At 48.1% G+C, this 27,140-nt stretch overlaps 11 protein-coding genes across 11 annotated transcripts; 8 read left to right on the top strand and 3 right to left on the bottom strand.

Annotated features, from left to right (window-relative positions):
* Window positions 1–265: 265 nt before the first annotated feature.
* CTRU02_205230 (carboxylesterase 3) lies at window positions 266–1,461 on the top strand (the record flags this gene model as incomplete). Its single annotated transcript, XM_070204522.1, has 3 exons — window positions 266–496; window positions 563–815; window positions 890–1,461. The coding sequence occupies 3 exons, from the start codon at window positions 266–268 to the stop codon at window positions 1,459–1,461; spliced, it is 1,056 nt and encodes a 351-aa protein (XP_070061626.1).
* A 938-nt stretch (window positions 1,462–2,399) lies between these two features.
* On the top strand, window positions 2,400–3,371 carry CTRU02_205229 (putative class IV aminotransferase; the record flags this gene model as incomplete). Its single annotated transcript, XM_036722528.1, has 1 exon — window positions 2,400–3,371. One exon carries the CDS (start codon window positions 2,400–2,402, stop codon window positions 3,369–3,371), a length of 972 nt encoding a protein of 323 aa, XP_036585425.1.
* A 597-nt stretch (window positions 3,372–3,968) lies between these two features.
* Window positions 3,969–5,200, bottom strand: CTRU02_205228 (d-amino acid oxidase; the record flags this gene model as incomplete). Its single annotated transcript, XM_070204521.1, has 4 exons — window positions 3,969–4,278; window positions 4,344–4,747; window positions 4,819–5,017; window positions 5,076–5,200. Coding segments are annotated over 4 exons (1,038 nt in total), but the record flags the coding sequence as incomplete, so codon positions are not given.
* A 751-nt stretch (window positions 5,201–5,951) lies between these two features.
* Window positions 5,952–7,535, bottom strand: CTRU02_205226 (feruloyl esterase B-2-like protein 1; the record flags this gene model as incomplete). Its single annotated transcript, XM_036722525.1, has 1 exon — window positions 5,952–7,535. One exon carries the CDS (start codon window positions 7,533–7,535, stop codon window positions 5,952–5,954), a length of 1,584 nt encoding a protein of 527 aa, XP_036585422.1.
* CTRU02_205227 (uncharacterized protein) lies at window positions 6,027–6,260 on the top strand (the record flags this gene model as incomplete). Its single annotated transcript, XM_036722526.1, has 1 exon — window positions 6,027–6,260. The coding sequence occupies one exon, from the start codon at window positions 6,027–6,029 to the stop codon at window positions 6,258–6,260; it is 234 nt and encodes a 77-aa protein (XP_036585423.1).
* Window positions 7,536–12,186: 4,651 nt separating the features above from the next.
* On the top strand, window positions 12,187–12,555 carry CTRU02_205225 (uncharacterized protein; the record flags this gene model as incomplete). Its single annotated transcript, XM_036722524.1, has 1 exon — window positions 12,187–12,555. One exon carries the CDS (start codon window positions 12,187–12,189, stop codon window positions 12,553–12,555), a length of 369 nt encoding a protein of 122 aa, XP_036585421.1.
* Window positions 12,556–13,360: 805 nt separating this feature from the next.
* CTRU02_205224 (uncharacterized protein) lies at window positions 13,361–13,702 on the top strand (the record flags this gene model as incomplete). Its single annotated transcript, XM_036722523.1, has 1 exon — window positions 13,361–13,702. The coding sequence occupies one exon, from the start codon at window positions 13,361–13,363 to the stop codon at window positions 13,700–13,702; it is 342 nt and encodes a 113-aa protein (XP_036585420.1).
* A 5,203-nt stretch (window positions 13,703–18,905) lies between these two features.
* CTRU02_205223 (uncharacterized protein) lies at window positions 18,906–19,251 on the bottom strand (the record flags this gene model as incomplete). The annotated part of the gene is made up of 2 exons (XM_036722521.1): window positions 18,906–19,175; window positions 19,225–19,251. The coding sequence occupies 2 exons, from the start codon at window positions 19,249–19,251 to the stop codon at window positions 18,906–18,908; spliced, it is 297 nt and encodes a 98-aa protein (XP_036585418.1).
* An 832-nt stretch (window positions 19,252–20,083) lies between these two features.
* CTRU02_205222 (uncharacterized protein) lies at window positions 20,084–20,452 on the top strand (the record flags this gene model as incomplete). Its single annotated transcript, XM_036722520.1, has 1 exon — window positions 20,084–20,452. One exon carries the CDS (start codon window positions 20,084–20,086, stop codon window positions 20,450–20,452), a length of 369 nt encoding a protein of 122 aa, XP_036585417.1.
* A 741-nt stretch (window positions 20,453–21,193) lies between these two features.
* CTRU02_205221 (uncharacterized protein) lies at window positions 21,194–21,562 on the top strand (the record flags this gene model as incomplete). Its single annotated transcript, XM_036722519.1, has 1 exon — window positions 21,194–21,562. One exon carries the CDS (start codon window positions 21,194–21,196, stop codon window positions 21,560–21,562), a length of 369 nt encoding a protein of 122 aa, XP_036585416.1.
* Window positions 21,563–24,306: 2,744 nt separating this feature from the next.
* Window positions 24,307–26,125, top strand: CTRU02_205220 (trichothecene c-15 hydroxylase; the record flags this gene model as incomplete). Its single annotated transcript, XM_036724199.1, has 5 exons — window positions 24,307–24,396; window positions 24,512–25,297; window positions 25,349–25,663; window positions 25,720–25,886; window positions 25,957–26,125. 5 exons carry the CDS (start codon window positions 24,307–24,309, stop codon window positions 26,123–26,125), a joined length of 1,527 nt encoding a protein of 508 aa, XP_036583826.1.
* Between the last annotated feature and the right edge of the window lie 1,015 nt (window positions 26,126–27,140).

The raw sequence follows: 27,140 nt of genomic DNA, 5'->3' as shown, positions 1-27,140 counted from the left end.
TGCCGTTATCGCGGCAGGTTCGAGAGTCTCAGGATCACAGTGACTAGCTCCACTGAACACGAATTAACCTAAATTGGAGAAATGCATCTCTGTTCCCTGGATGAACCTATTAAAGCACTCATTCGGCCTTATCAGCCTTTGCTGATGCAGCCAAAGTTCAACCTTTGCACTTTATCATTTGAATTACTGCCATTCCCATAAGAATCTGCCAAACCAGACAATTGTTAAAGCAATATTTGCATTCTACTCTACTCTGCCGCCAGCAATGGACTCTGCGGATATGCCTACCGATGCGGACGACAAACGTAAAACCCAGTTCAATAAGCTTATGGAAGCACTTCTTTCTGAGAAGCCCTCCAAGTTCAACAGGTTCAGCATCTATCGCGCATCCTATCCCAGTGCGAACTTTGACATTGGAGTGGATATAATCGTACCAAAGTCAAAGAAAAGTTCAAGTCCCAGGCCGGTCATAGTCCGAATCCATGGAGGTTTTCTGGTACGTTGTGTCTTTGTGAGCCAAACAAGTACAAGAAGACTACTGACATAGCTTCATTCTATACAGATAACAGGTTCAAGTTTATTTCCTGCTTGGTTCACCAATTGGATATTAGATTACGCAGAGTTGCATGACGCTATCATCATTAGCCCCAATTACAGACTCCTTCCCGAAGTCAAAGGGCTAGATATCTTGAAGGATGTTGAGAATTTCTGGCTGTGGTTCAAAAACGGAGGAGCTCAGAAGCATCTTCATTCAGTTGAACGCTTAGATGTGCAACTCAACGTTGATCGCCTAATGGTGCTGGGTGAGAGTGCCGGTAAGTTGTAGACACCTCAAACCCAAGTTCACTACCCAGCTCGGTAGCTGACACAGCGGTTTCACTTTAAACAGGAGGCTATCTTGCACTGCAATCGGCTTTATGCAGATTTGCAGAGCCAAGAGCACTTATTCTGGCTTACCCCATGCTAGACTTTGAGTCAGCCCACTACACTCAAAGAATGGACAAGCCCATTGTAGGCGTCCCAAACTTCCCCGACAAGCTTGTGGACGATTTTCTTCGAAACAGCAACACAACAGAAGCCATAACAGAAATTGACCCACCAGCAAGGCTAGATTTAGCAATGGCCATCGTGCAAAATGGGAGATTTGTCGATGTTTTTGGAACCGAACCGATATTGTTTCCTTTGAAGAATCTGGCAAAAGTGGGCACATCGATGACATTGCCGCCCCTTTTCATACTTCATGGAGAGCAAGATTCGGCTGTGCCCGTCGAAGGATCGCGAAAGTTTGTCGAAGAGCTGAAGCTTCAAAGTCCCTCGTCAAAGGTGCACTTAATCATCAGACCAGGAGATCATGGCTTTGACAATGAAGCTACCCTAGCTGAACTTTGGCTTGCAGATGGTCTCCGTTCTGTGACAGAAGCATGGCTTAACCGATTGTCGTTCTACAATAGTGCACTATAGTTATGATATGTTTAGTAAAATTGGTCACTATATTGCAGACTCTTGTGTTTATTCTCGTGTATTTGGTTGGAGGCATAGTCTACGCTGTTTGATTAGTTGAAGTGCTGCATTGAATAAGACCAGGAGGCTGAAAGTCATCATATTTACGCTGTTAATGTGAAGGTTAGCCTCATATGATACCATTAGCATAGTATCGCCTCGGGGAAGCCTCTAGTAGGCTGTGAGAATAACTTTCAATTCCGGAAACCCCGTCTTGTTCGCTATGGAATGTCTGGCTCGTTGGTTTGTTCGCGATCTTTCCTCTTCTTTGCGAATGGGGTTAATACTGTGGAGCTACAATATCACCAGATAACCATGGGAAGCATTATTCCCTGCCAACAAAGATCAGCTTCTCACATCATTTACCTGATCAAAAAAGGAGTTGTTCATTTGTTCCAAGTGACCTCTGTCGTTCAAGTTTGATCGGCCCAGATACACTTTAACCAAGTTTGGAAATACCGTATTAGGAAATACAAGAGGTTTGTGGGGAAAGCCGCAGAAGCCGTGGCGTCTCCGCACTCTCCGCTTCTCCTCTCCCGTATGGCAAGCTCTTACTATGTGTATCCATGCACAGACAAAATCATTTTTAACAGTGAAACAATAACTGTTTATGGCTAGGCAGCAGGTGTGAGACGTTATCTAAGTTCTAAATGGGAAATAACTTTGGTGATAGATTCCAGCGACGGTTTGCGGCTACATAAACAAGACCGAGCAAACCCAGCATCAGCTTTGTTGATACTACCAATACAACAGGACCCCAGCTCAAACATTGCCGTCGCATCATATCCATATGAATTTTGTTGCGGCCTTTACTTCGCTTGAATCTACCAATTCCATTCAAGTGCCCTCATTTCACACCATACTACAACTACCTATCACCATACGACCTGTCGCTAAGTATGGCTACCATGAACGAAGTTTTCGCTGCCTACCAGCAGCGACAGGCAGTTCTCGAGAAGAGCACGAGCCCTTATGCAAAGGGAATCGCTTGGATAGAGGGGAATCTCGTCCCTCTGTCTGAGGCACGAATCCCGCTGCTTGACCAGGGTTTTATGCATAGCGATCTGACTTATGACGTACCGTCGGTGTGGGATGGCCGCTTCTTCCGTCTTGATGACCATATCACTCGGCTAGAGGCCAGCTGCGCCAAATTGCGGCTAAAGTTGCCTTTGCCTCGCGAAGAAGTCAAGAAAATTCTCATCGACATGGTATCCAAGAGCGGCATTCGGGATGCTTTTGTTGAACTCATCGTCACTCGAGGACTTAAGGGTGTTCGGGGTGCAAGACCAGAGGACCTTCTCAACAACAACTTGTACATGTTTATTCAACCGTACGTTTGGGTTATGGAACCCAAAATCCAGCCTGAAGGAGGAAGCGCAGTGGTCGCGCGGACTGTTCGACGAGTACCTCCCGGAGCCATTGACCCTACGGTTAAGAACCTGCAGTGGGGTGATTTGGTACGAGGCTTGTTTGAAGCGGCAGACCGCGGCGCTACGTACCCTTTCCTCACAGATGGAGATGCCAACCTCACTGAGGGTTCTGGGTTTAACGTCTTCCTGGTAAAAGATGGTGTTCTCTACACTCCTGATCGAGGTGTCCTTCACGGCGTAACTCGCAAGAGCGTCATTGATGTCGCAAACGCAAATGGCATTCCTGTGCGAGTCGAAGTTGTTCCCATAGAGTTGGCCTACCAGAGCGACGAGATTTTGATGTCCACAACGGCAGGTGGTATCATGCCAATTACTACTCTCGACGGTAAGCCTGTAAACACGGGCAAAGTTGGACCTATCACCAAGAAGATCTGGGACGGTTATTGGGCCATGCACTACAACCAGGCTTACAGCTTCGAGGTCAAATACAGCTCTGCGTAATTGAAATGTTTATAGAGGGGAAAGGGTTTGAGTACGCTCCTTTTCCATAGGAAATGCAATAAAATATATCAGAACCTTAACTTGATGAGACAAAACTCAGTCTCGTATCGCATCCTCTATTGATAGCTTCCTCTGATAACATGTATTCAACAAGCAACTTTCTCAATACAACCAACAGCCAGTGCTGAAACTCACATCAATGGTGTGTTCGAGTCTTTATGTGACGGTGGGCTTTTATTTCTGATCAAACCACCTATTTTTACTCGAATCTTTCGATGTGGGAGGGTTTGACGGTCTTGTGCAGATGATATTTCGTTGGTACAACAAAATGGCCATGAATGATACCCGGTGGAACCTAGCTTACTTGCTTCTTACTTACATTGTAAAAATAGTATCAAAAGATTAGTATTTTGATAAATGCTGTTCATTTTGAAGGAATATAGAAATGTCTTCTTAAGAATCACTACTTAATATTGGATTGGTCAACATTCAATCACCTGGATCACGATACCACTTCATCATTCAGCCACAGTAGAAGAACAAGAGGACAGTTAGGGACAATAATATATGAACTTGGGCAGCGAAGCGACCCAGTAACTACAGTCGGGCTCGGGTCTCAGAATTCCCAAGGCTCCGCAGTATATCATGGGCAGATTCTACGGCTTCCATGGCCATGCCATAGCCTGCTTGAAACCCAGTGCCGCCTGCACCATAATTGTGGATAATGGGCAGATTCTTTCCGCTTATAGCAACCTCGTCTCTTGCTACAAGAGCACCACCATCACGAGAAGGTCTGAGACCTGCAACGACAGCCAAGATCTCAGCTCCTCCATCCTGGAGCTCAGCACTGAGTTCGTGGGTGCGTTCTACTATTGAAGTTGTTTCATGCGAGTACGTAGCCCCGTCACTAGGTCGTTTTTCCATTAGTAAATGTGATCTTTCCATGGAGTCTCGCATCATCTGTTTACTCACCCATTTCCCTTTTGCATGTAACCCCCTAAGATGACGTTGCCATTGGAACCTGGCCGAGGTATTACATAGGTTTCGTAATCCCTTCCATGACGCATAATATTCGTTTGAACTTGTGGTGCTCTAGTCAATACAACCTGGCCTCTAGTTGGGTAACACTTCTCGTCTGTAACACCAGGAAGAGTACGAGCGGCATTTCCAATGCAGTTGAAAACAATCTTTGTGGTCGGGCTGGCGTATGCGGACTGAATGTCAGGAATCTTTTGCCTGATAAATCGCACACCATACTGGTCCTTCAACCGCTGGTAAAGGTACTGGAGATGGGCCGGGGCATTTACTGTCAATGTTGTAAATGAGACGGCAAATTTGACGCCTGCCGGAAGATCATCTTGTGGGAGGACTTTGAACTAAGACATGACTGTTAGTCCAGAAGCAACGTCGTGGGATGGATTAGCAATAATCTCTGGGGGATTCGTACATCCTCAAGGTATTCGGCCATGAACCTGATTTTATCATGAGGAACGACTTCGTCCCACATCTCAATCGATGGAGTTCTTTGAACGAAAGACTCTGGCCCTACTTCGGAGGCAAGTCTACAAAGATGAGAATAGCCCAAGCGGTCCCATTTCAAGGCGTTGGCATCGCTGCCGGAGATGGCTGAGAAGTTACAGCCGGCCCTAGTGATACAGTAAGTACCTACTCGGAACATATATTTCGTGAGCCTCCTATACGCACCATGGTGATGTGTAAGTAATCGATGTGTCGCCGGGAAGGTGCTCCGCGACGACAGTAATCAACTTTCCGTAGCCCTGCTCGGCAAGCACCAGAGCAACATCGAGACCGATGATACCCGCACTGGCATCTTTGTTAGTCAATGCTGAGTTGGAATACTTTTTGGACTCACCCAACAATGACAATACTGTTTCTTGAAGCTTCGGTTGCCATGGAAGGGGCTTCTTTTCGAGTCAACAGTACGACCAAAGCGGATACCAAAGATTATGAGGTAATCAAAATTTCGTTTAGCTCCCAAATTGTGTAGTGATAGCATCAGTGGTGAGCATGCACAACTTGACACTCATATAGGTGTCCGCATCTAAGTCGGTATACCTTATCTTTAGCAAACTGAACGGCTCACTACGATGCTCAGGACTCCACCAAAATTTCATCTTTTACCTATTCGAGAATTCTTATTGCATGTGGGTACGTACCGCCCACATTGTGTGACACTGACTACAATTTTAAGGGCATGTTGGTGGACTGGTGGGGTAAATATGCCAGGCATTTCTCCTAAACAGGATATTCAGCTAAGCTTGGCTTCCCTCAGGCCATGTATGGGACCACTAATGTCAGCACAAACAGTCGTGTTCCTCGCGCTAAAGCACTCTAAATGGACAGCAGAGCCACTGGCGATTCATGAACCATTAAGATCCACATTGGCCAGATACAAGACCTAAACAGAACCAAGGTCGCCAGATTTCTTCTAACTGTGTTTGATTTAGCACATTAGATTGACTAAGCTAAAGATCTTCGAGGTCGATCCCCGAGACTGCGAGTATCTATTGAGAATGCTACAGGCTACGCCATATTGCCCGGGAAATGTGCCCATTCTACCTAGTTGACACAAGTCCATGACTCCGCATCCTTAAAGTCACCACCTTGGAACACATTTCGTCGAGGCCAACGGCAATGCTTGCGCTTGAAGTCGACTCCTGCGGCTTTGGTACCGTTAATGTACGCTGTGCCTACAACGGTCTCGGGAGCCACATCTTCCTCAACCCAGCGAACGATAGCCATCAGCACATTCTCGTCCGGGTTAAGGCTCGCAACACTCTGTGCTTGATTGCCAATGAAGGTCGCACCTGGGCCACCTCCACAGTGTGCCATGCCAGATATACGGAAGAATCGGTAAAACTCGTCTAGCGCCGCCGGTTGAAGGCCCATAATCTTCGAAACATGCTCATAGTATCTGGGTGAGTTGTCGCTGGAAATAGTTCCATCCACCAAACCGTGATAGTGCAGAAGCTTGCCACCACGGGACTGGAAGGCTGACAGGTCGCCATCAAAGGTCTCAATGTTGAAAAGGTTCAGCGACGACGACAGGACATAGTCCGCAGGCTTGAGGCTAAGAGGGTCCCAGTTGGAATCATTGAAAATGGCGTAACGGAACCAGTCTGCCGCCCCGAATGCCTGTCCAGTGAAGTATGTCTGCGGCGCACCAGTGAGCTCGGCACCGGGTTGCATCCGTGGGTAAACCAAACTGCCAGAAGCATCGAGTAGCGGTGAATAAATAGCACGGAGGGTTTCCACCTGCTTCTCAGTCAGGCATTGAGTAGCGTTTCCGCTCTCGCACACCAATCCATCTGGCTTGTAGTCGCAAAGCTCAGGTGACTCGATAATTCCATCTGCGACGCCGTCGAGCTTGTCACATTGCTTCAGAATGTCTTCGTGAATAGTTGGCCACATTGTCATTGGGATGAAGGTATCGGCACCTTCGAGTCCAGTAAGGGGGAGAAAGTGGCAACTCCACGATGTAAGGTTGTTGAATGAGAACGCTGGTGCACCAGCGACAATGCCATCAAAGTCATCGGGGAAGGCTTGCGCCTCCTTGAACCCCTGACGACCCCCGGTGGAGCAGCCAAGGTAGTAACTCTTAGTGTGAGGGCTTCCGTAGAACGATTTGCTGACGTCTTTGCCAACAACGACACCGGTGTGAAGTGCGCGATAGGCGAAGTCTTCGATAACGTCCGGGTTGTTCAAAAACGAGACGCCGCTCATGCCATCGTGACCGTTGTTGGTTGCCACCGTTGCAAAGCCAAGCGAACTGCCGTAGTCAAGATCTTCATACTGGATGCAGCCACCGAGACCACCATTGCCAGTGCTTAGGAAGCGGCCAGTCCAGTTCTGTGGAAGCCACGCCTCGAACTTGAATCCAGAACGTGTGGAGGTGGCGACCTGGGCAGTAAGACGGCAAAGATCCGCCGAAACTGTCTGGGATGTCCGACCACAGCTCGGATCAGCGCCAGGGAGCCGAAGTGTGGAACCAGCTGATAAGAACTCAGTCTTGTAGGATTCAGCACCTGGTATAACCGTAGAGTTGCCAAAAGAAAGGCATTGTTGTCGGAATTCTGCACTGCTGTTGGAAGCACTAGAGGAGGCAGCTTGCACCAGCGCGCCAAGGACGACTAAGTACAGCATCGTTGAGGAAGAAACGCGATGCTCACGAGGACTATGGTGCTTAGTGGAAAAGAGGAGGCACGACGCAGCTTGAAAGGAGATATTTTGTATTCGACAGCTGCGTTACAGCTGCGTATTTGTATCCTGGGTCAAAGACGAGTCAGAGAACTTCTTCATACGCTTATCATGCTATAACATCGTCGTAGTACCATGACCATATTTAGGAAGCCCCTTTCCTTCGGGTCAGCCGATGTTGACGTGGTGGACCTGTCGCTGATCAAGCTGTGGTCGTACCAAGAGCGGCTAATATCCGGTAGATGGACCCGGTAGAGGAGAACCGCCCTCTCCAACAAGCCATACACCACAAGAAGACATAGCAGAACCCCTGGGTACAGCTTGAACATTACTACTCTGGCCTCCACTTACATTATCGGTCACTTATTGCCAAGTATTAAATCTTTTGTGGGTATGTAAATCAGACGCGAGTATCACAACCTGATTGTATGCTAAATTCGTTCTGCACAAGCTGTCAACGGAGGCTTGCAAGTATCATGGTTATAGCCAGGCGCTATTTCCACCTTTAGAGCCATTGGATATCCCCGCACGGACGCCACGCTCTTGCCATGTCAAGTTCCTCAAGCTGGTGTATGAATTGCTCAAAGATAAATGGCCGGAACTTAAATGTATCCGTACGTTCAAGGCTTAATAATGCTAGTGTATCATACAGGTGGAGGTTAGTACATACTTTTCTAAACAATCCTCGGCTTCTACCGCCACATTAAATCTAACGTCTTAGCTAAAACGCCTTAAGAAATAAGCATACGGATGTTTCCAGTAGTGAGAGCTTGTGCTGTGTAAAGAGTAAATAAGCTACTACTACGGTAGATAATTGCAAGGGGCTGTCAGCCACCTGCAGATGATCATTGATCGACGTTTCTTCTGAACTGGGGTCATGGTAGCCTCGCTTTCGTATCTCCGTGTAATTGGACACTAAAGCCTAGAACCACCGGTTTTCTGACCATATGGAGTTACCGTCAAGCGCAATGACACACCAAGTAGCCCTGGAAACACAACTAGGATACCGTGGATGCCTGCAAAATCAGCATTAGGGTCCATGTTCACCCGCGATTCTGCCGGGTCTTGCGTCACCTCCAATATTCTAGGCTATTCACCGCGGGGAAATATGAATCCTACACAAGTATCCAGATGAGATTAGTTCCATCGTGCAACATTGTCTCATGTGACGTTTCTTTTGTTTTGACTACGTAACCTATCCAGAACAGGCTGAGAGAAGTCAAACGACCCCCTTTGCCTCCCTGAACCATGCGGCTATTGTCTGACTAATGTCCACGCGTCGCGTGCTTCCAGCGACATTCCACGGCTTGATCCGGCAGGCATTTACGATACATCGAATTACTGAAAGTATAGGCACATCTGTGCCTCGAAGCACTGCTGTGGGCTCGTGCACGAACAGCCTGTACAGGTTTTAGGCTCTTTTGAGATTTTTCGTCGTTATTCTGGAGAAAGAAGCCCACAACCGGTAATCTCACTCCATAAGCCAACGACATAATCCCATCACGGTGAAAGTAGCGAAGAGATAGCGGCCATCACTGTTTTCAGCATCGCCGGGCGACCTTTAAAAATCTTGCCTTTTGATCCAACGACGACTGGCGAAATCCCAGCCATATCCAACTCTGGTCGACATACTGGCCAAAGCAGTGATAACAACGACATAACTGAGTATACGATAATGCGCAAATTCACCCATGCGGCCATAGCTCGACCAATACTGTATGCTGCTCCTTGGCTTTACTCGAGTAAGATGGGCGTTGCACGCAACGCTTCGGATGGTTTCCGGGATCATTAATGTACGGCGGGAGACTCCGAAATTTAGCCAAGACAAGGTTGAGGATGGAAGAGAGTGACTGATACCCACATTGTGCAATAGTGAAGGGCTCTTGTATAAAAACCAGAAGGGTGCGAATGAAACCGACCGATACATTCGCTACATTCCAAGCTCATACATACAGTTTCATTCTATGTTTGACAGCAGGTTTGATTGCAAGGCGTCGTCATAGGCTTAATTTCTTGTTCATAGTAGGTGGCAGTTCATGGTTAAGGCGAAAGTGTTTGGTACCACACTGTAGGAACGGCCCAAATTGTGTCATGTGCATGCGCGATTTTCTCCGGCGTCCCTACCTACTCGTACTTTTAATACCTTATCACATGAATACCATTACAGGCGTAGGAAGGACTCCTCTCAAGGTGCGATAGAAGTTCTTGGATATGGTCTAAAAAGCTCTAGAAGGGAACATTGAAGTGTGTACAAGAGATATACCTCTTCAAGTTGCCCGTCACGTGGGTGTTGGTGTTGTCTACCTGTGTAAAATCTGATGAGCGACAGCCGGTAGCCGGCAGCTCGGGCGGCCCCGGAGCCACTTCAATCCGGAATTCGGACTATTGCAACAGTTGGGCATAATTATTCAACGTGTTGACACCCTGTAAATGTCCATTGATGCATAGACAACTCTGAAGTCATTGCTCCACATCAACGCTGCAAAGATGAGGGGGCATCGACAGATTTAGTGGTCCAATTGATGTTCGCTACCTCTCATTGGGCAACAGCCTGATACGTTGTAGTCTCTCGGCAGCGAGGATGGGGTAACAGGCGGCATTGGACTTGATTTCTCGCCGGAACGGCGAGATCTGCATTTCAGTAGCACAAAAGTGGCATCGCTATTGAACCACAAGCCCCAGCATCGCCCTACGTCGAACTTGAAGCTAAAACCGTGATTATGGATGCTGGGGTTCTCTTCATAGTACCTTTGAACCGGTCAATTTGTTAAAAGAGAATCTAAATTCGAACAATAGAGAGATTTCGATTATGGCTGATATCAAAGTCGAGTTGATAGACATGATATCAGGAATATTGGTTTTATAATGTGTAGAAATCCAACTTTCAACCTGTGGTAGTATGGATAGTTCAATAGCAGAATCTGTGTCTGTAGGCGTGGCTAGTTGTTACGACCCGTAAACAAGGATAACAGCCGAACGACCCACTTGGGCGTCGGGCGGCTAGGACAGGACATTTGTACTACATGATTGATTGATTTATTCCTACTCGGTTATGAAGCCGCTCTTATGCCAGCAGCTATGCCCGGAAAGCGGGGTTTGGCAGGTAGCCGAAGCGTCGACAATGAACAGCGACGCCCCACTTCGCCCTGATGTTGCATCAGGGCCAGCTATCCCCAAGCTCCCCACTATGTTCTCTATTCTGTGTGTTTATGCCCTCTGTTGAAGAAGTGTGTTGCTCTCCTGTCTGCTTTCTCGCTTTTGTGTTGCTCTCTAGAATGCTTGTTTTGCGTCCTCCTGCTTCGGTTCAGTTGGTGCTGGTAGCACCGTATCTGGTTCTTTGTACCTACAGTCTCCCCCCAGCGCTCAGCTTTGTCTCTTTGTTTTGTCCGTATCCTCCCGGACTTGTATATGCCGTTTTCTCAGTTGCATCTGTAAATTCTTTGTTGCCTCCTGCCGGGTTCCTATGTGGCCTCTTGTTTCTTGCCTGTTGACCACTATTGCCCTCCACCACATTAGCCCAAGGGTCTTCCACGAAGCACAATGCTCCACTGACTCCGACATGTTCGATTACTAGGTATGAGAGCTCCCGTACAGATTCCGCAGACATTGTCGCGCGTTGAAGGGACACCAATCCTTCTTCGCAAAAGGGGCGACAGGGGACCAGTCTGTCTGTGGTCTGTAGTATTGTGTGGCATCGATCGTAGCATGCCTAATGCCTGGTGCTTTCTCCGTGCGGAAGGTGATACTGTTCTGTCGGACTCATCTTCGTCGTTGTGGGACGTTGCAAACTTTGTCGGGGGTGACAGGTGACCCAAAACCTGTCGGCGGCTGTTGTGTTGAAGTTGATTGTTTGGGCGCAGTCTTAGTGCTTCGTGTAGCGGCTTGTGGCTCGCCTGTGGTGGTGGTAACAGTGTTGTCTATTGATATGTCGTATTTTGCGGCTTGCTCTCAAGTTTTTCATTGTAGTCGGGGCGTGCTCTGCGGCCATCTTGGGCCCCTTTGGGACGTAGAATCAAGGCCGAGGATGGCATTGCATCGAAGGGGGCTCTGTGGCCGCGAGCACGCGTATTTGGGGCCGTTTTTGCTCCGATTTTCAAAAATTTCGTTCTCGCTGTTGTTGATGTTTTTCACATTTGTACTACAGATTGATTGATTGATTGATTGATTGATTCCTACACGGTTATGAAGCCGCTCTTATGCTAGCAGCTATGCCCGGAAAGCGGGGTTTGGCAGACAGCCGAAGCATCGACGATAAACCGCGACGCCCCACTTCGCCCTGTTGTTGGATCAGGACCAGCTGTCCCCAAGCTCCCACTATGCTATCTATTCTTGTGTGTTTATGCCCTCTGTTGAAGATTGTTGTCCTCCTGCCTGCTCTCTCGCTTGGTGTTGCCTTCTAGAATCCTTCTTTCGCGTCCTCCTACTTCGGTTCTGTTGGTGCTAGGCACCATGTCTGGTTCTGTATACCTATAGTCTCCCCCCAGCCCTCAGCTTCGTCTCTTTATCTTGTCCGCATCCTCTCAGACTCGCATGTGCTATATCTCAGTTGAATCTGTAAATCTTTTTGTTGCCTCATGCTGGGTTCCTATGTGGCTCTATGTTTCCATCTTTCGACCACCACCTCCATCCACCGCCTGGAGTCGGACTCAATCCGCAAAACACAATGCTCCAACCGCTTCGATTCGTCCGATTACTAAGTATGAGAGCTCGTACACAGATTCCGCAGACATTGTCATACGTTGAAGGGGCGACAATCCTTCTTCGCGGAGGGGGCGACAGGGGACCAATCTGTCTGCAAACTGTAGTATTTTGTGGCATCGATCGTAGCATGCCTGGTGTCTGGTGCTTTCTCTATGCAGGAGGTGATACCGTTCTGTCGGGCTTGTCGTCGTTGTTGTCGCGGGACGTTGCAAACTTTGTCGGGGGTGATAGGCGACCCATAACCTATCGGTGGCTGTGGTGTTGATGTTTGTTTGGGCTTGGTCGTTGTGCTCACGTGATAGCCCGTGACTCAACCGCGGTGGTGTCGATGGTGTTGTCTATTGACGTGTCATACTTTGTGGCTTGCTCTCGAATTTTTCGTGGTCAGAGCCCGCCCGCGGCCACGAGCAGGCTCTTTGGGAGCAGAATCAATGCCGAGGATGACATTATGCCCAAAGTGACCTCTGAGAGCGCGAGCGGGCGTGGTTTGATCAATTTGATGCTGTTTTCAAAAATTTCGTTCTCGCTGTTGTTGATGTTTTTCCATTTGTACTACAGGATCACGGGAACAGCGGGAACTCACTCGGCACGGAAGAACTATGGTACAAGTCACGTGACGATAAGATAAGGAAACGATCAGTGGAGCACAGGACGGGACGCTCAGTGATCAGTTGGCATTGCCAACTGATCGCGATCACCTCATGCACCTAGGTGATCACCCCCAGGTAGACAAAGAACACTGTTCAGGACTTGTATATAGTATGACCTGAGCCTGGCTCAAGGTCAGACTTCTATAGCTCTTTAGCAATCAACTTTGTGATTACCCTAACCGGTACTTTCAGCTATACCTAAGTGACGACTACTCTACGACTCTTGTTAAGGCCTTGACTGATCACCAAGACCTTTGAAGATCTACGATCTATTCGACCAGGACTACGGAACGACTGTTACTACTCTCAATCCCTGGCTTACTGTTAACACAAACCCACTGTCAGTTAGCTGGCCGTAACACTTTGATTGCTCCTGTTCAGTAAGTCACCTTTTAAGAACTACTAAACAGTATAGACAAGATGTCTTCTCGCGCTTCTGCCAAATCACCCACTCCAGGATCCTCATCCTCTTCGCGCAACCAGCCTCAGAGCCTCGCGCAGGAGCCCGCCAACACTGAGGACTTCGACATGCCGGACCTCAAGTACGACTCCGATGGAGATAGCTCTTTCACCAAGGAAAGCTACGATAAGCTCCGACGCATAATCCAGAAACAAGAAGCCGAGACAAAAGACATGCAGAAAATCGTCAACGAAAACCGACAAGCAATAGAAAACCTCAACAAGCAACTCCAGCACGCTGGACAGGCTTATAAGAAGCTGGAAGAAGACATCAAGGGGGACGCCAACCTCCGGAAGATCTAGGAACTCCAGGGGGAAATCACCACCCTCCGGGCCGCCGCCAACATCGTCACCATGCCCGTCTACGGAGGACGACAAAAGCTTAAGCTTAGTACGCCTGTTACCTACGACGGAACCCCCGGGACCCTTAAAGGATTCCTAATTCAGGTTAAAAACTACTAGAACTTTCACTATAGAGATTTCACTAACGAAACCGAAAAAGTAGTATACGCAGCTACCTACCTCCGAGGAAAGGCCCTTAAGTGGTTTGAACCAATCTAGGAAGAATACCTTAAATGCAAGACCCTCGACGAGTGTACTACCGAGACCCGCGACATCTACGCTAATTTTAAAGGATTCGAGGATGCGCTCAGGTCACTCTTCTAAGACCCTGACGAAAAGCGATAAGCCGAACGAGATCTAGCATAACTTAAGCAGACTAAGTCTGCTAAAGACTACTCCGCTAATTTCCGACAACTTAGCATTTAACTCGACCTTACTAAGGAAACCAAGATCTTTATGTTCTATCAAGGACTAAAGGACGAAGTCAAGGACGAGATCATCAAGATTGATCGACCTAACGACTTTCTCTAGTACGCCGAACTCGCTATCAAAATCGACAACCGGCTTTTTAAACGACGAAAGGAAAGAGGCGAAAAACGACAAAACCCCAACTCAGGACGCAAGTACTAGTGGCAGCCTCAGCACCAGTTCAACAACCAGCGAAACGATAATAGACCCCGTAATAACTAGAACAACCCCTGACAAAGTACTGCCTATAGTTACTATAGTGGACTAATGGACCTTAGTGCTATATAGAGAAACGACAAAAAGAACGATAGTTAGAAGAAAGACAGACAGTACTATAACTACTAGAAGATTAGATACCTAGCATACGAATATAGGTTACCTAAGAAGGAACGCTTCCAACCGGTACTAGAGAAACGACAAGCGAGTATCGCCACGAAGACGATCCCTTATAAATAACTCAACTAGACTACCTGCTTCGATGACAACTGCTATATCTACTCTAGCAGTAAGGAACACGCAGGATGGTACCCTTAGAAACCTTAAGAACGATCTGGTTATAACACTACCAACGTACCTAAACGGACCCTCGCTATAGGATATAGAAGCAATAGCAAAATCGAGCGCAAGACAATCGAACAGCTCGACAGTATGAACGATAACGAGGAATTAGAACAAGACAATCAGCGAAGACTAAACCTCCTCTACGCAGGACGACAAGCCAACCTGCAGCGGATTTAACAGGACTTACAAAACCCTATATAGCAACGACAACTCGGTGCGCTGGACGCATACATCGAACGACGACAACATGCACAAGGAGATCCCGCACGGATCCGCTAGATCAACTAAGAACTAGAAGAACAGGTCGAATCAGAAACGACCAAGAACACCCCTAACGACTTGGAAACACCTCGCGATGTTGCCTGCCAACATGCCTAACTGGAAGTCGCCTTTGAAGTCGCTTCAGTCGACGATACCAGCTCTAGAGAGGACTCTGACGAAGAAATACAGTGGTATTACTGCTACCAAGACTAGCGCCGAGTCCACTATATTAAGAAAGACAAAGCATGGAAGAAATAGTAAGAAAACGACGAATAAGGAACGGACGAGCAGTTAAAAAACTAGACTCGCCTACCGAAGACAAGGGACAACGACAGGCAGTCTAGACAAGGTCCCTATATAGCGCAACGACGCCTACGACATAACGACACGAGCATGTACAAGTCTAAATACAACTTAACGGAAGAACAGCTACCGCCATGATCGACAGCAGAGCCCAAGGAAACTTCATATCACCAAGAACGGTGAATGAAAGAAAGATAACCTGGAAAAGAAAAGCAGCCGAAGACTGCTACGAACTCAGCACCGTTAAAGGAGAATAAGTCCAGTACGGCGGAGGACGTATTGCTATAGAGACAGCGCAACTCCCTTTGCAGATCCATGGCCGGAATAAGCGACTGAACTTCGATATTACGGAGATAGGAGACAAGTACGATGTCATCCTTGGAAGACCATGGTTATACGACAGTAACCCACGGATAGATTGGAGAACAGGCTAACTCTATTAGGACCAGGATTCAGTCACTGAGAAGCAACTACGGAACGGTGCCTTAAACGAACCTCTCAAGACTCCTGAAGCGAAGAGATTTCTAGCATACCTACGGATAAAGGATGCAAACGCTAAGACGTTATCAGTAACAGACATCGGCAAGGAAGACCGACTTCTATCTATCCTAGAAGAATACCGGCAATACTAGAAGCTATTCGCCGAAGAACTCGAGACCGGACTCCCGGAACACAGCAACTACGACCACGAGATACCCCTTAAGGAAGGGAAGAAGCCAAAGCTAGAAGCAATCTACAGACTTAACTAGAAAGAAATAGAAGCACTCGACGCTTACCTCAAAGAAAATCTACAGAAGGGATACATCAAACCCTCTACATCACCAGCGGGATACCCAATCCTATTCATACCAAAAAAGAACAGCAAACTACGACTCTGCGTCGACTACCGGAAACTCAACGACATTACGATCAAGAACTACTACCCACTACCGCTCATCTCCGAACTACGAGACCTATTATACGGAGCACAGTGGTTTACAGCACTCGACCTAAAAGGAGCCTATAACCTAATCCGGATGAAATCAGGTAAAGAATAGAAGACAGCGTTTCGAACACGCCGAGGACATTACGAGTACCTTGTAATGCCCTTCGGACTCACCAACGCACCCGCGACATTCCAGACGATAATCAACCACGTCTTACGAGAATTTCTAAATATGTTCGTCGTAGTTTACCTCGACGACATCCTAATCTTCTCCAAGACTCTGGAAGACTACAAAAAACACGTATACTAAGTACTGCGGAAACTGCAAGACGCTAAACTCCTAGTAGAACCCGAGAAGAGTAAGTTTCACGCTAAAGAAGTCGAATTCCTAGGTTTTACGATAGCCCTAGGAATCCTCAAAATGTCCAAAGACAAAATCGCAGCAGTACGAGACTGGCCTACACCACAGAACGTTAAGGACGTACAATCCTTTATTGGATATGTGAACTACTACCGACGGTTCCTAGAAGGGTACTTAGACAAAAACGACCCTCTCACGAGACTCTCGAAGAAAGATGTTCCCTGGCAATGGGAAGAAGAACAAGAACAAGCCTTCAACGAGATCAAATAACAAGTCACATCGGAACCAATACTTATTATACCAAACCCCGAGAAACCATTCGAAGTCGAGACCGACTCCTCAGACTACGCTATAGGAGGACAACTAGGCTAACGAGACGACGAAGGACGACTACACCCTTGCGCCTTCTTCTCACGCAAGTTACACGGCCCAGAACTCAACTACCAGATACACGACAAGGAACTTATAGCAATTATCGAGGCATTCAAAGAATAGAGACCGCAACTCTCAGGAACCAAGTACGAGGTCAAAGTATACACCGACCACAAGAATCTCGCACACTTCACCACATCGAAAGATCTCAACAAACGACAAATTCGATAGTCCGAATTCTTGTCAGAATTCAATTTCAGAATCATCTACCGGAAGGGCAAGGAGAACGGCAGGGCCGACGCCCTCAGCCGACGACCGGACCACGAGGTCTAGGTACCTAAGGAAACCCGAGTTATCCTCAAAACAGACAAAAACGGAGACCTTGTGCCAGCAGCCAGACTCTTAATGATGGCTAGAAGAGACAGTACCAGCACGCCTGGAAGGATGTCTCCTGAAGCCATTAGGGAGATATACTCCGCACCCGCACATGGTTACCAAGGCGTAACCAAAACGTAGAAACGCATCCGTCAACACTACGACAAAACGGCTATACGACAAGAAGTATCTTTAGCGATTAAGGACTGTGAGGTTTGCGCAAAAAGCAAACCCAGCCGACATCAGCCTTATAGAAAGATACAGCCGCTCCCAGTGCCGCAAACCGCATGGGAATCCATCTCGCTGGACTTCGTCACTAAGTTACCTAAGTCCCGAGAACCGATAACCAACGTCTACTACGACAGTGTCCTCGTCATCGTCGACAGACTTACGAAGTATTCGTACTTTATCCCGTATATAGAGTCTAGCACTGCAGAAGACCTCGCCTACAAGTTTCTACAGGTAATCGTAAGCCAACACGGAATGCCGAAGGAAATCGTATCCGACAGAGACAAGCTATTCACTTCCAAGTTTTAGAGATCCCTGATCTCGCAGCTAGGATCCGACCACAAGATGTCCACCGCTTTCCATCCGCAAACCGATAGCCAGACAGAACGAATCAATCAGATCATAGAAACCTACCTACGCTACTACGTTAACTATCAGCAAGACAACTGGGTTCAACTGCTACCTATGGCCCAGTTCGCCTACAACAGCGCAGTAGGAGAAAGTACAAAAGAATCACCATTCTATCTGAACTATGGATTCAACCCAACAGCCTACGGACAACCTCGACAAGGCCCAGCAGCTTTGAAAGCTGTGGCAGACATCAACAGACTTAAGGAGATCCAGCAGGAACTCCCCAGAGACCTCGAATTTGTGCGCGAACGCATGCGCAAATACGCCAACAAATCAAGAGTTGAGGGACCAACTCTAAAGGAGGGGGATAGTGTATACCTTCTCCGCCGCAACATCAAAACAAAACGACCAAGCGATAAGTTGGACTTCAAGAAACTTGGACCCTTTGAAATTACGAAGAAGGTATCTAACGTCAACTTTAAACTCGCACTACCCGACAGCATGAAGTGTCATCCAGTCTTTCATATTTCACTACTCGAACCAGCCCTACAAGGATTACGAACAAGCGACGTCATCATTATAGAAAACAACGAGCCAGAGTACGAAGTCGAACGTATCATCGACCACCTTAAAGAACCCGAAGGATATCAATACCTCGTCAAATGGAAAGGATACGGACATGAAGATAACACTTGGGAACCTGCGAAGAACCTCACCAACGCAACTGACGAACTCTCCGTCTATTAGCAACAACACCGAGAACGGGAAACCACACCAGCGCCAGTAACGCCTCCTAGTCAAACAAATACCAACGGCTACCAACGGATTAGACACCCACACAGACACGTCAGACTACTAGCAGAAGCAGACAGACCGCGACAAGGAAAACCGTTTATTCGGTTAGGAACACTAGAATACGACTAGGACCCCCCCGATAAGAAGTTTGGAGTACCAGGATTCTAATCAAGGATTGAATCTAGGTCTATTACACCAAAGCCACCCATCGATTGAACCTCCGATACGGGAGACGCCACCGGCTCCTCCTCTGTAACTTCTCGACCTTTTCGGAAAACCATTCTTTTCTGCTTACGCAAACGATCCAACCGCGCCATGGACTCGTCCAACTCGGCCTGCGCGGCACGCAAAGCAGCGGCTTTCTTTCGCAACACCTCCTCCTCAGCTACCTCTGCGTCCTCCAAACGAGCTGCTTCATCTAGTAAACGATCAACTACGACAAGTTAGCAGCACGTACGAAACGCAGGGAGCGTAGAAACGTACAAGCATAAACAGCGTCCGCCGCCGCATTACAAGACTGCCCTAAGCGAGTACACTAGCCGCAAACCTCACCACCCGGAAGAAGCTTGCAACGCTTCCCCGCGGAACGACAGTAAGAACAAGGCATGTCGACGACAAGGCCAAACTCAGCAATACGCAATGCGCGATTACGACGACGAAGAGTAGAGGCAGAACTCGATTTCGATTTTTGAACGCGACCTGACATGGTGTCAGCATCATGAGTAGATCAGGAAGCACGATTGATAGATCCCTAACCTGGGACTAACGACCTACTTATGTTGGGTCTTGAGGACAAGACCTTTGGAGAGGGGACCTGATGTTACGACCCGTAAACAAGGATAACAGCCGAACGACCCACTTGGGCGTCGGGCGGCTAGGACAGGACATTTGTACTACATTGATTGATTGATTGATTCCTACACGGTTATGAAGCCGCTCTTATGCTAGCAGCTATGCCCGGAAAGCGGGGTTTGGCAGACAGCCGAAGCATCGACGATAAACCGCGACGCCCCACTTCGCCCTGTTGTTGGATCAGGACCAGCTGTCCCCAAGCTCCCACTATGCTATCTATTCTTGTGTGTTTATGCCCTCTGTTGAAGATTGTTGTCCTCCTGCCTGCTCTCTCGCTTGGTGTTGCCTTCTAGAATCCTTCTTTCGCGTCCTCCTACTTCGGTTCTGTTGGTGCTAGGCACCATGTCTGGTTCTGTATACCTATAGTCTCCCCCCAGCCCTCAGCTTCGTCTCTTTATCTTGTCCGCATCCTCTCAGACTCGCATGTGCTATATCTCAGTTGAATCTGTAAATCTTTTTGTTGCCTCATGCTGGGTTCCTATGTGGCTCTATGTTTCCATCTTTCGACCACCACCTCCATCCACCGCCTGGAGTCGGACTCAATCCGCAAAACACAATGCTCCAACCGCTTCGATTCGTCCGATTACTAAGTATGAGAGCTCGTACACAGATTCCGCAGACATTGTCATACGTTGAAGGGGCGACAATCCTTCTTCGCGGAGGGGGCGACAGGGGACCAATCTGTCTGCAAACTGTAGTATTTTGTGGCATCGATCGTAGCATGCCTGGTGTCTGGTGCTTTCTCTATGCAGGAGGTGATACCGTTCTGTCGGGCTTGTCGTCGTTGTTGTCGCGGGACGTTGCAAACTTTGTCGGGGGTGATAGGCGACCCATAACCTATCGGTGGCTGTGGTGTTGATGTTTGTTTGGGCTTGGTCGTTGTGCTCACGTGATAGCCCGTGACTCAACCGCGGTGGTGTCGATGGTGTTGTCTATTGACGTGTCATACTTTGTGGCTTGCTTTCGAATTTTTCGTGGTCAGAGCCCGCCCGCGGCCACGAGCAGGCTCTTTAGGAGCAGAATCAATGCCGAGGATGACATTATGCCCAAAGTGACCTCTGAGAGCGCGAGCGGGCGTGGTTTGATCAATTTGATGCTGTTTTCAAAAATTTCGTTCTCGCTGTTGTTGATGTTTTTCACATTTGTACTACATTGATTGATTGATTGATTGATTCCTACACGGTTATGAAGCCGCTCTTATGCTAGCAGCTATGCCCGGAAAGCGGGGTTTGGCAGACAGCCGAAGCATCGACGATAAACCGCGACGCCCCACTTCGCCCTGTTGTTGGATCAGGACCAGCTGTCCCCAAGCTCCCACTATGCTATCTATTCTTGTGTGTTTATGCCCTCTGTTGAAGATTGTTGTCCTCCTGCCTGCTCTCTCGCTTGGTGTTGCCTTCTAGAATCCTTCTTTCGCGTCCTCCTACTTCGGTTCTGTTGGTGCTAGGCACCATGTCTGGTTCTGTATACCTATAGTCTCCCCCCAGCCCTCAGCTTCGTCTCTTTATCTTGTCCGCATCCTCTCAGACTCGCATGTGCTATATCTCAGTTGAATCTGTAAATCTTTTTGTTGCCTCATGCTGGGTTCCTATGTGGCTCTATGTTTCCATCTTTCGACCACCACCTCCATCCACCGCCTGGAGTCGGACTCAATCCGCAAAACACAATGCTCCAACCGCTTCGATTCGTCCGATTACTAAGTATGAGAGCTCGTACACAGATTCCGCAGACATTGTCATACGTTGAAGGGGCGACAATCCTTCTTCGCGGAGGGGGCGACAGGGGACCAATCTGTCTGCAAACTGTAGTATTTTGTGGCATCGATCGTAGCATGCCTGGTGTCTGGTGCTTTCTCTATGCAGGAGGTGATACCGTTCTGTCGGGCTTGTCGTCGTTGTTGTCGCGGGACGTTGCAAACTTTGTCGGGGGTGATAGGCGACCCATAACCTATCGGTGGCTGTGGTGTTGATGTTTGTTTGGGCTTGGTCGTTGTGCTCACGTGATAGCCCGTGACTCAACCGCGGTGGTGTCGATGGTGTTGTCTATTGACGTGTCATACTTTGTGGCTTGCTCTCGAATTTTTCGTGGTCAGAGCCCGCCCGCGGCCACGAGCAGGCTCTTTGGGAGCAGAATCAATGCCGAGGATGACATTATGCCCAAAGTGACCTCTGAGAGCGCGAGCGGGCGTGGTTTGATCAATTTGATGCTGTTTTCAAAAATTTCGTTCTCGCTGTTGTTGATGTTTCACACTTGTACTACAGGATCACGGGAACAGCGGGAACTCACTCGGCACGGAAGAACTATGGTACAAGTCACGTGACGATAAGATAAGGAAACGATCAGTGGAGCACAGGACGGGACGCTCAGTGATCAGTTGGCATTGCCAACTGATCGCGATCACCTCATGCACCTAGGTGATCACCCCCAGGTAGACAAAGAACACTGTTCAGGACTTGTATATAGTATGACCTGAGCCTGGCTCAAGGTCAGACTTCCATAGCTCTTCAGCAATCAACTTTGTGATTACCCTAACCGGTACTTTCAGCTATACCTAAGTGACGACTACTCTACGACTCTTGTTGAGGCCTTGACTGATCACCAAGACCTTTGAAGATCTACGATCTATTCGACCAGGACTACGGAACGACTGTTACTACTCTCAATCCCTGGCTTACTGTTAACACAAACCCACTGTCAGTTAGCTGGCCGTAATACTAGTATTCCGCAGACCATGTATATGTAGTCAAAGGTATGCAATTAAGAGATCTTACTACTGTTCCTTGCATGATAGAATCCGATTAACAAAACTCGTAGTTATGACCATGGTCTACATAGGGTATCAGCGACGAATCATGCCGTTCTGGGCACTAATCAAGTTGTACTAATTAGCGCTTAGCCGTAGCAGTGGCAATTCATCTCAATTTCCGGTCTCAACCCCGCATACCTACGGCAGTCCGCAGGGACCACTGGGTCAAAATTCAATAAATTAGTAGGTATACGGTATGAGGGGTAGAACTTGCCTAATATGGCTAATGTCTCCACTAAGGTGTGTTATCGATAAGATATGAGTGGCTAGAAATTTTAGGTAAGTATGGAGCCCGTGCCTGTATACCTATAAAAAGTCAACCCTAGAACCCTGCTAAAGTCTGACTCCCGGCTTATACCCGTAGTAATCCCCTACTTATAATTATAGTGTTCTATAATACTTACCTTGCTATAGCTATAGCGCCTCCCCCCTTAACCCTAATACCTAACTGCCCTGACTGCCCGAACTGCCCTGACTGCCCGAACTGCCCTGACTGCCCGAACTGCCCTGACTGCCCTAACTACCCTAACTGCCTCTTCCCTAACTGCCCTAACTGCCTCTTCCCTAACTGCCCTAACTGCCCTAACTTCCCTGACTGCCCTGACTGCCCTGACTGCCCCAACTGCCCTAATTGCCCTAACTGCCCCAACTGCCCTAATTGCCTTAACTTCCCTAACTGCCCTGACTGCCCTGACTGCCCCAACTGCCCTAATTGCCCTAACTGCCCCAACTGCCCTAATTGCCTTAACTTCCCTAACTGCCCTGACTGCCCTAACTTCCCTGACTGCCCTAACTACCCTAACTTCCCTGACTGCCCCAACTGCCCTAATTGCCCTAACTGCCCCAGCTGCCCTAACTGCCTCTTCCCTAACTGCCCTAACTGCCCTGACTGCCCTGACTGCCCTGACTGCCCTAATTGCCCTAACTGCCCCAACTGCCCTAATTGCCTTAACTTCCCTAACTGCCCTGACTGCCCTGACTGCCCCAACTGCCCTAATTGCCCTAACTGCCCCAACTGCCCTAATTGCCTTAACTTCCCTAACTGCCCTGACTGCCCTAACTTCCCTGACTGCCCTAACTGCCCTAACTTCCCTGACTGCCCCAACTGCCCTAATTGCCCTAACTGCCCCAGCTGCCCTAACTGCCTCTTCCCTAACTGCCCTAACTGCCCTAACTGCCCTGACTGCCCTGACTGCCCTAACTGCCCCAACTGCCCTAATTGCCTTAACTTCCCTAACTGCCCTGACTGCCCTGACTGCCCTGACTGCCCTAACTGCCCCAACTGCCCTAATTGCCTTAACTACCTCAACTACCCCATATATAATTACACTGCCCGCATTTACCCTTTTCGCTCTTGACTCGCGCAAGTGCCTGTAATTCTCAGCCAATCAGAGCCTTTTAAAAATCCTCCCCTTAGGTGTAGACCTATTGACCCGATGCGGAAATTATTGAATTTTGACCCAGTGCGCCCTGCGGACTGCCGTACATACCTACAGTTCAAGTGAAGCCAGATATCAAAACTGCCGATTGCTAGTCGGCAAAGAAGTGCCGTAAGCGCCATGTCAACTAGGGTGATCTGGACCGGACGCGGGCCATGCCGGGCGATTTATGCAGGACATGTGCAAACCGTGGGGTTCGGAGACGGGATGGCAGCCGGGGTTTGTGCGGGCTTTAGGCCCCCCCACAGGAATGCAACCGTGCTACGAAACTCCGTCACGGACACTCTCGTTTCATGGGGACTTCGGCTTTGAATCCCAAAACCGAATTCCGTTCTCGGTTTGGGTAAAAGGTCTTGAACTTCACCATAACTACCTAGGATGGTTTGTCTACGGTACTACGAAATCTGGAAAGAGTAGCCAGTTAGTTGACGTGAATCAATCACAACTACTTGAACCAGGAGAGGAAACATGTCAAGCCAAGCTACGGACATCAACTCCGAATTTAGCCTTTTAGGCCTCCATACGATATTGTTGGGGACTTTTGGAGTTGGTCTTTTGGTACGTCATAGCCTTCTTTAAGCTGTAACCCATATGCAACATGAAAGCCATTGGCATGGTGCCCCTCGTTTGAGTCATGAATTTCTCTGTTTTAGTTCCTAACATGTTGTTCTAGGGATTTGCTTCTCTCGTTGCGACAATTGTCTATAACGTGTTCCTTCATCCATTACGAAAATACCCTGGCCCAAAGCTATGGGCAGCCACACGTATCCCGTATACTCGCAGTTACCTTTCTGGACAAGTTCATCGCGACATCCTAAAACTCCATCAGGAATATGGACCCATCGTTCGTGTTGCCCCTAACGAACTTGCATACAACCACCCCGATGCCTGGAAAGACTTGCACGGCCATCTGAAGAATGGAACAGGAGACCATGGCAGAGATCCGGTTTTCACTAAAGACAGCAGGCAGAGCATCATTGGCGGCAATCGGGAGGACCACTCGCGATTCCGACGAGCTCTTTCTCACGGATTTTCAGCTCAGTCCATGTTCGAACAAGAATCGATAATCAAGAAGTACGTCGACCTGTTGTTTGAAAGGCTCCGCGAAAAGTCCTCCAAAGACTCTCAACCCGTGAACATGGTTGCATGGTACAACTGGACGACGTTTGACATTATTGGGGATCTGGCATTTGGCGAGTCTTTCGGTTGCTTAGACAACAGTGCTTATCATCCTTGGGTCAAGATTCTGTTCGACGGTATCAAAGAGGGCACCTTTAAGTCCAACATCCGACGATACCCCATCGTCGAGAAACTTTTGATGAAATTTGTCCCGGCCGAGTTGAAGAACAAACGGGATCAACATGTTCAGCTCACGCGAGAGAAGGTGGCCAAGCGAGTTTCCATGCAGACTGAACGTTCTGACTTCATGGACTCAATGACAAAGAAAAAAGGACCTCAGGTATATTTTGGTTTTGTTCTACTGAAATTCTGTCCGCTAATGGTCGTTTAGGAACTCAACTTTGAAGAATTGCGTGCCAACTCTTCAACACTCATTGTGGCCGGATCGGAGACAACCGCAACGGCTCTTTCAGCCATCACCTACTACCTTACGACGCACACTAGAGCTATGACGAAACTCAACGAAGAGGTTCGCTCAGCATTTTCTACCGAGGCTGATATCGACATGGTCAGTGTGCAGAAGCTTCAGTACATGCAAGCAGTTGTCAATGAGGGGCTTCGCATGTATCCTCCAGTCCCGACGGGTATCATGCGTCGAGTATCCGAAGGCGAAGGCTTGTTCTTAGGCCAATACGTACCTAAAGGCGTGAGTCGAGATGCTCTAGCTGATGCTCTGAAAGCAACTAATATGATTTGATGTAGACACTTGTTCAAGTTTGGCATTGGCCTGTATTCCACAATCCCGAACACTTTACCCTGCCTGATTCTTTCATTCCTGAGCGTTGGCTTGACAACAGTCGCTTCACCAGTGATAAGAAAGAAGCTTTTCAGCCATTCTCAGTTGGTCCTAGGAACTGCATCGGAAGAAAGTGCGTTGCCCCAAATCTGGTTGCACCTTACTGAGATCTGATTCATGCTGACTATGTGTTGCAATTAAAGCTTGGCGTACGCCGAAATGCGGTTGATCTTAGCAAGAATGATATGGAATTTCGACATGAAATTGTCTGAGGAGAGCAGAGGCTGGGATGAAAAGAGCCAAGTATATCTCCTCTGGGACAAAGGTCCCTTGAATATCTATCTTACACCCAGAACACTGGTTCGACGTTGATAAGGCGGATTGGTACCAAACCTTTATCATATGAGAACAAGTCTTCCCATTGTTTTCATATCTTTGCTTTGTTTGGGTTGAATTATATAGGAATTGGAAGGCAGAGGGCACTGGATTAAATCTAAAGCGAGGGCATCATAGTTCACAAAGGCGAGATCTTTGTGGAATTAACCTGCTGGTTTCGGCAGCAAAGACGTTCGGATATAGTGTCATAGTCCTTTGAGTTGGCAAGGCGTTTCTCAGTTAAGATCATGGATTTTCTTTTAGCAAGAATGGTTGAGGTATCTGTTTGTAGTTGCTTACCTTGCGGCTCGTCGTAAGATCGCTTGCGGCATCCCGAAGCATTCCAGTCACCGAAATAAGCCAGCGGCTGTCAATTTCTCGCATCTTAGTTTCATGACAGAGTATTATCGACGGATGCGCTAGATAGTCCAAAAGCCGTGGATAACTCGGTTCTGAATTCCTTTACTTTGAATATCCTATTTCTACTTTCAGCCTGGTTCTACCAACATACCCATTTACTATTTCCACGCTGATTCTAGTGTGCATATCTATCTAGATTGAACCTTCGGGAGCTTGCGCTAGTTGTTTTACTTAGCTCTCGTCCTACTCGGGGAGGGCTGGGTAATACCAAAATACGTTTTCGTTATCCCCTGTTCTGCACGAAATGGTGTACCGCACGGTACCCAATTTTGCCATTCGTACATGACCGTAATGATAAAACCATTTTCTTGTACTATAAAGCTAGGCCTCTTTGAAATCCACATCTAAAGATTCAAGTAAAATTTCTATACATCTTTTCAAGAACCCTCGAACGTCCTCTTCCAAATGCCAAGCGCTGTTAAATGCAGCTCCTAGGCTTATCTCGCCCCGATATGATGATAGAAAAAGCCCATAACCATTTGACATTTGCTCTCCAAGGACCCAAGGCTGACTCACGCTAAACCGTCCTATGCTAGGCTGTATAATGCTGTCAACCCGACCGAGGCTCGATAACGATACCCCGGCGTTTGGG

The sequence above is a fragment of the Colletotrichum truncatum genome, assembly GCF_014235925.2.
Source record: "Colletotrichum truncatum strain CMES1059 chromosome Unknown Contig_0003, whole genome shotgun sequence".
NCBI lineage: Eukaryota > Fungi > Ascomycota > Sordariomycetes > Glomerellales > Glomerellaceae > Colletotrichum > Colletotrichum truncatum.
The sequence above is the reverse complement of the archived record's forward strand: the minus strand, read 5'-3'. Positions and strand labels throughout refer to the sequence as shown.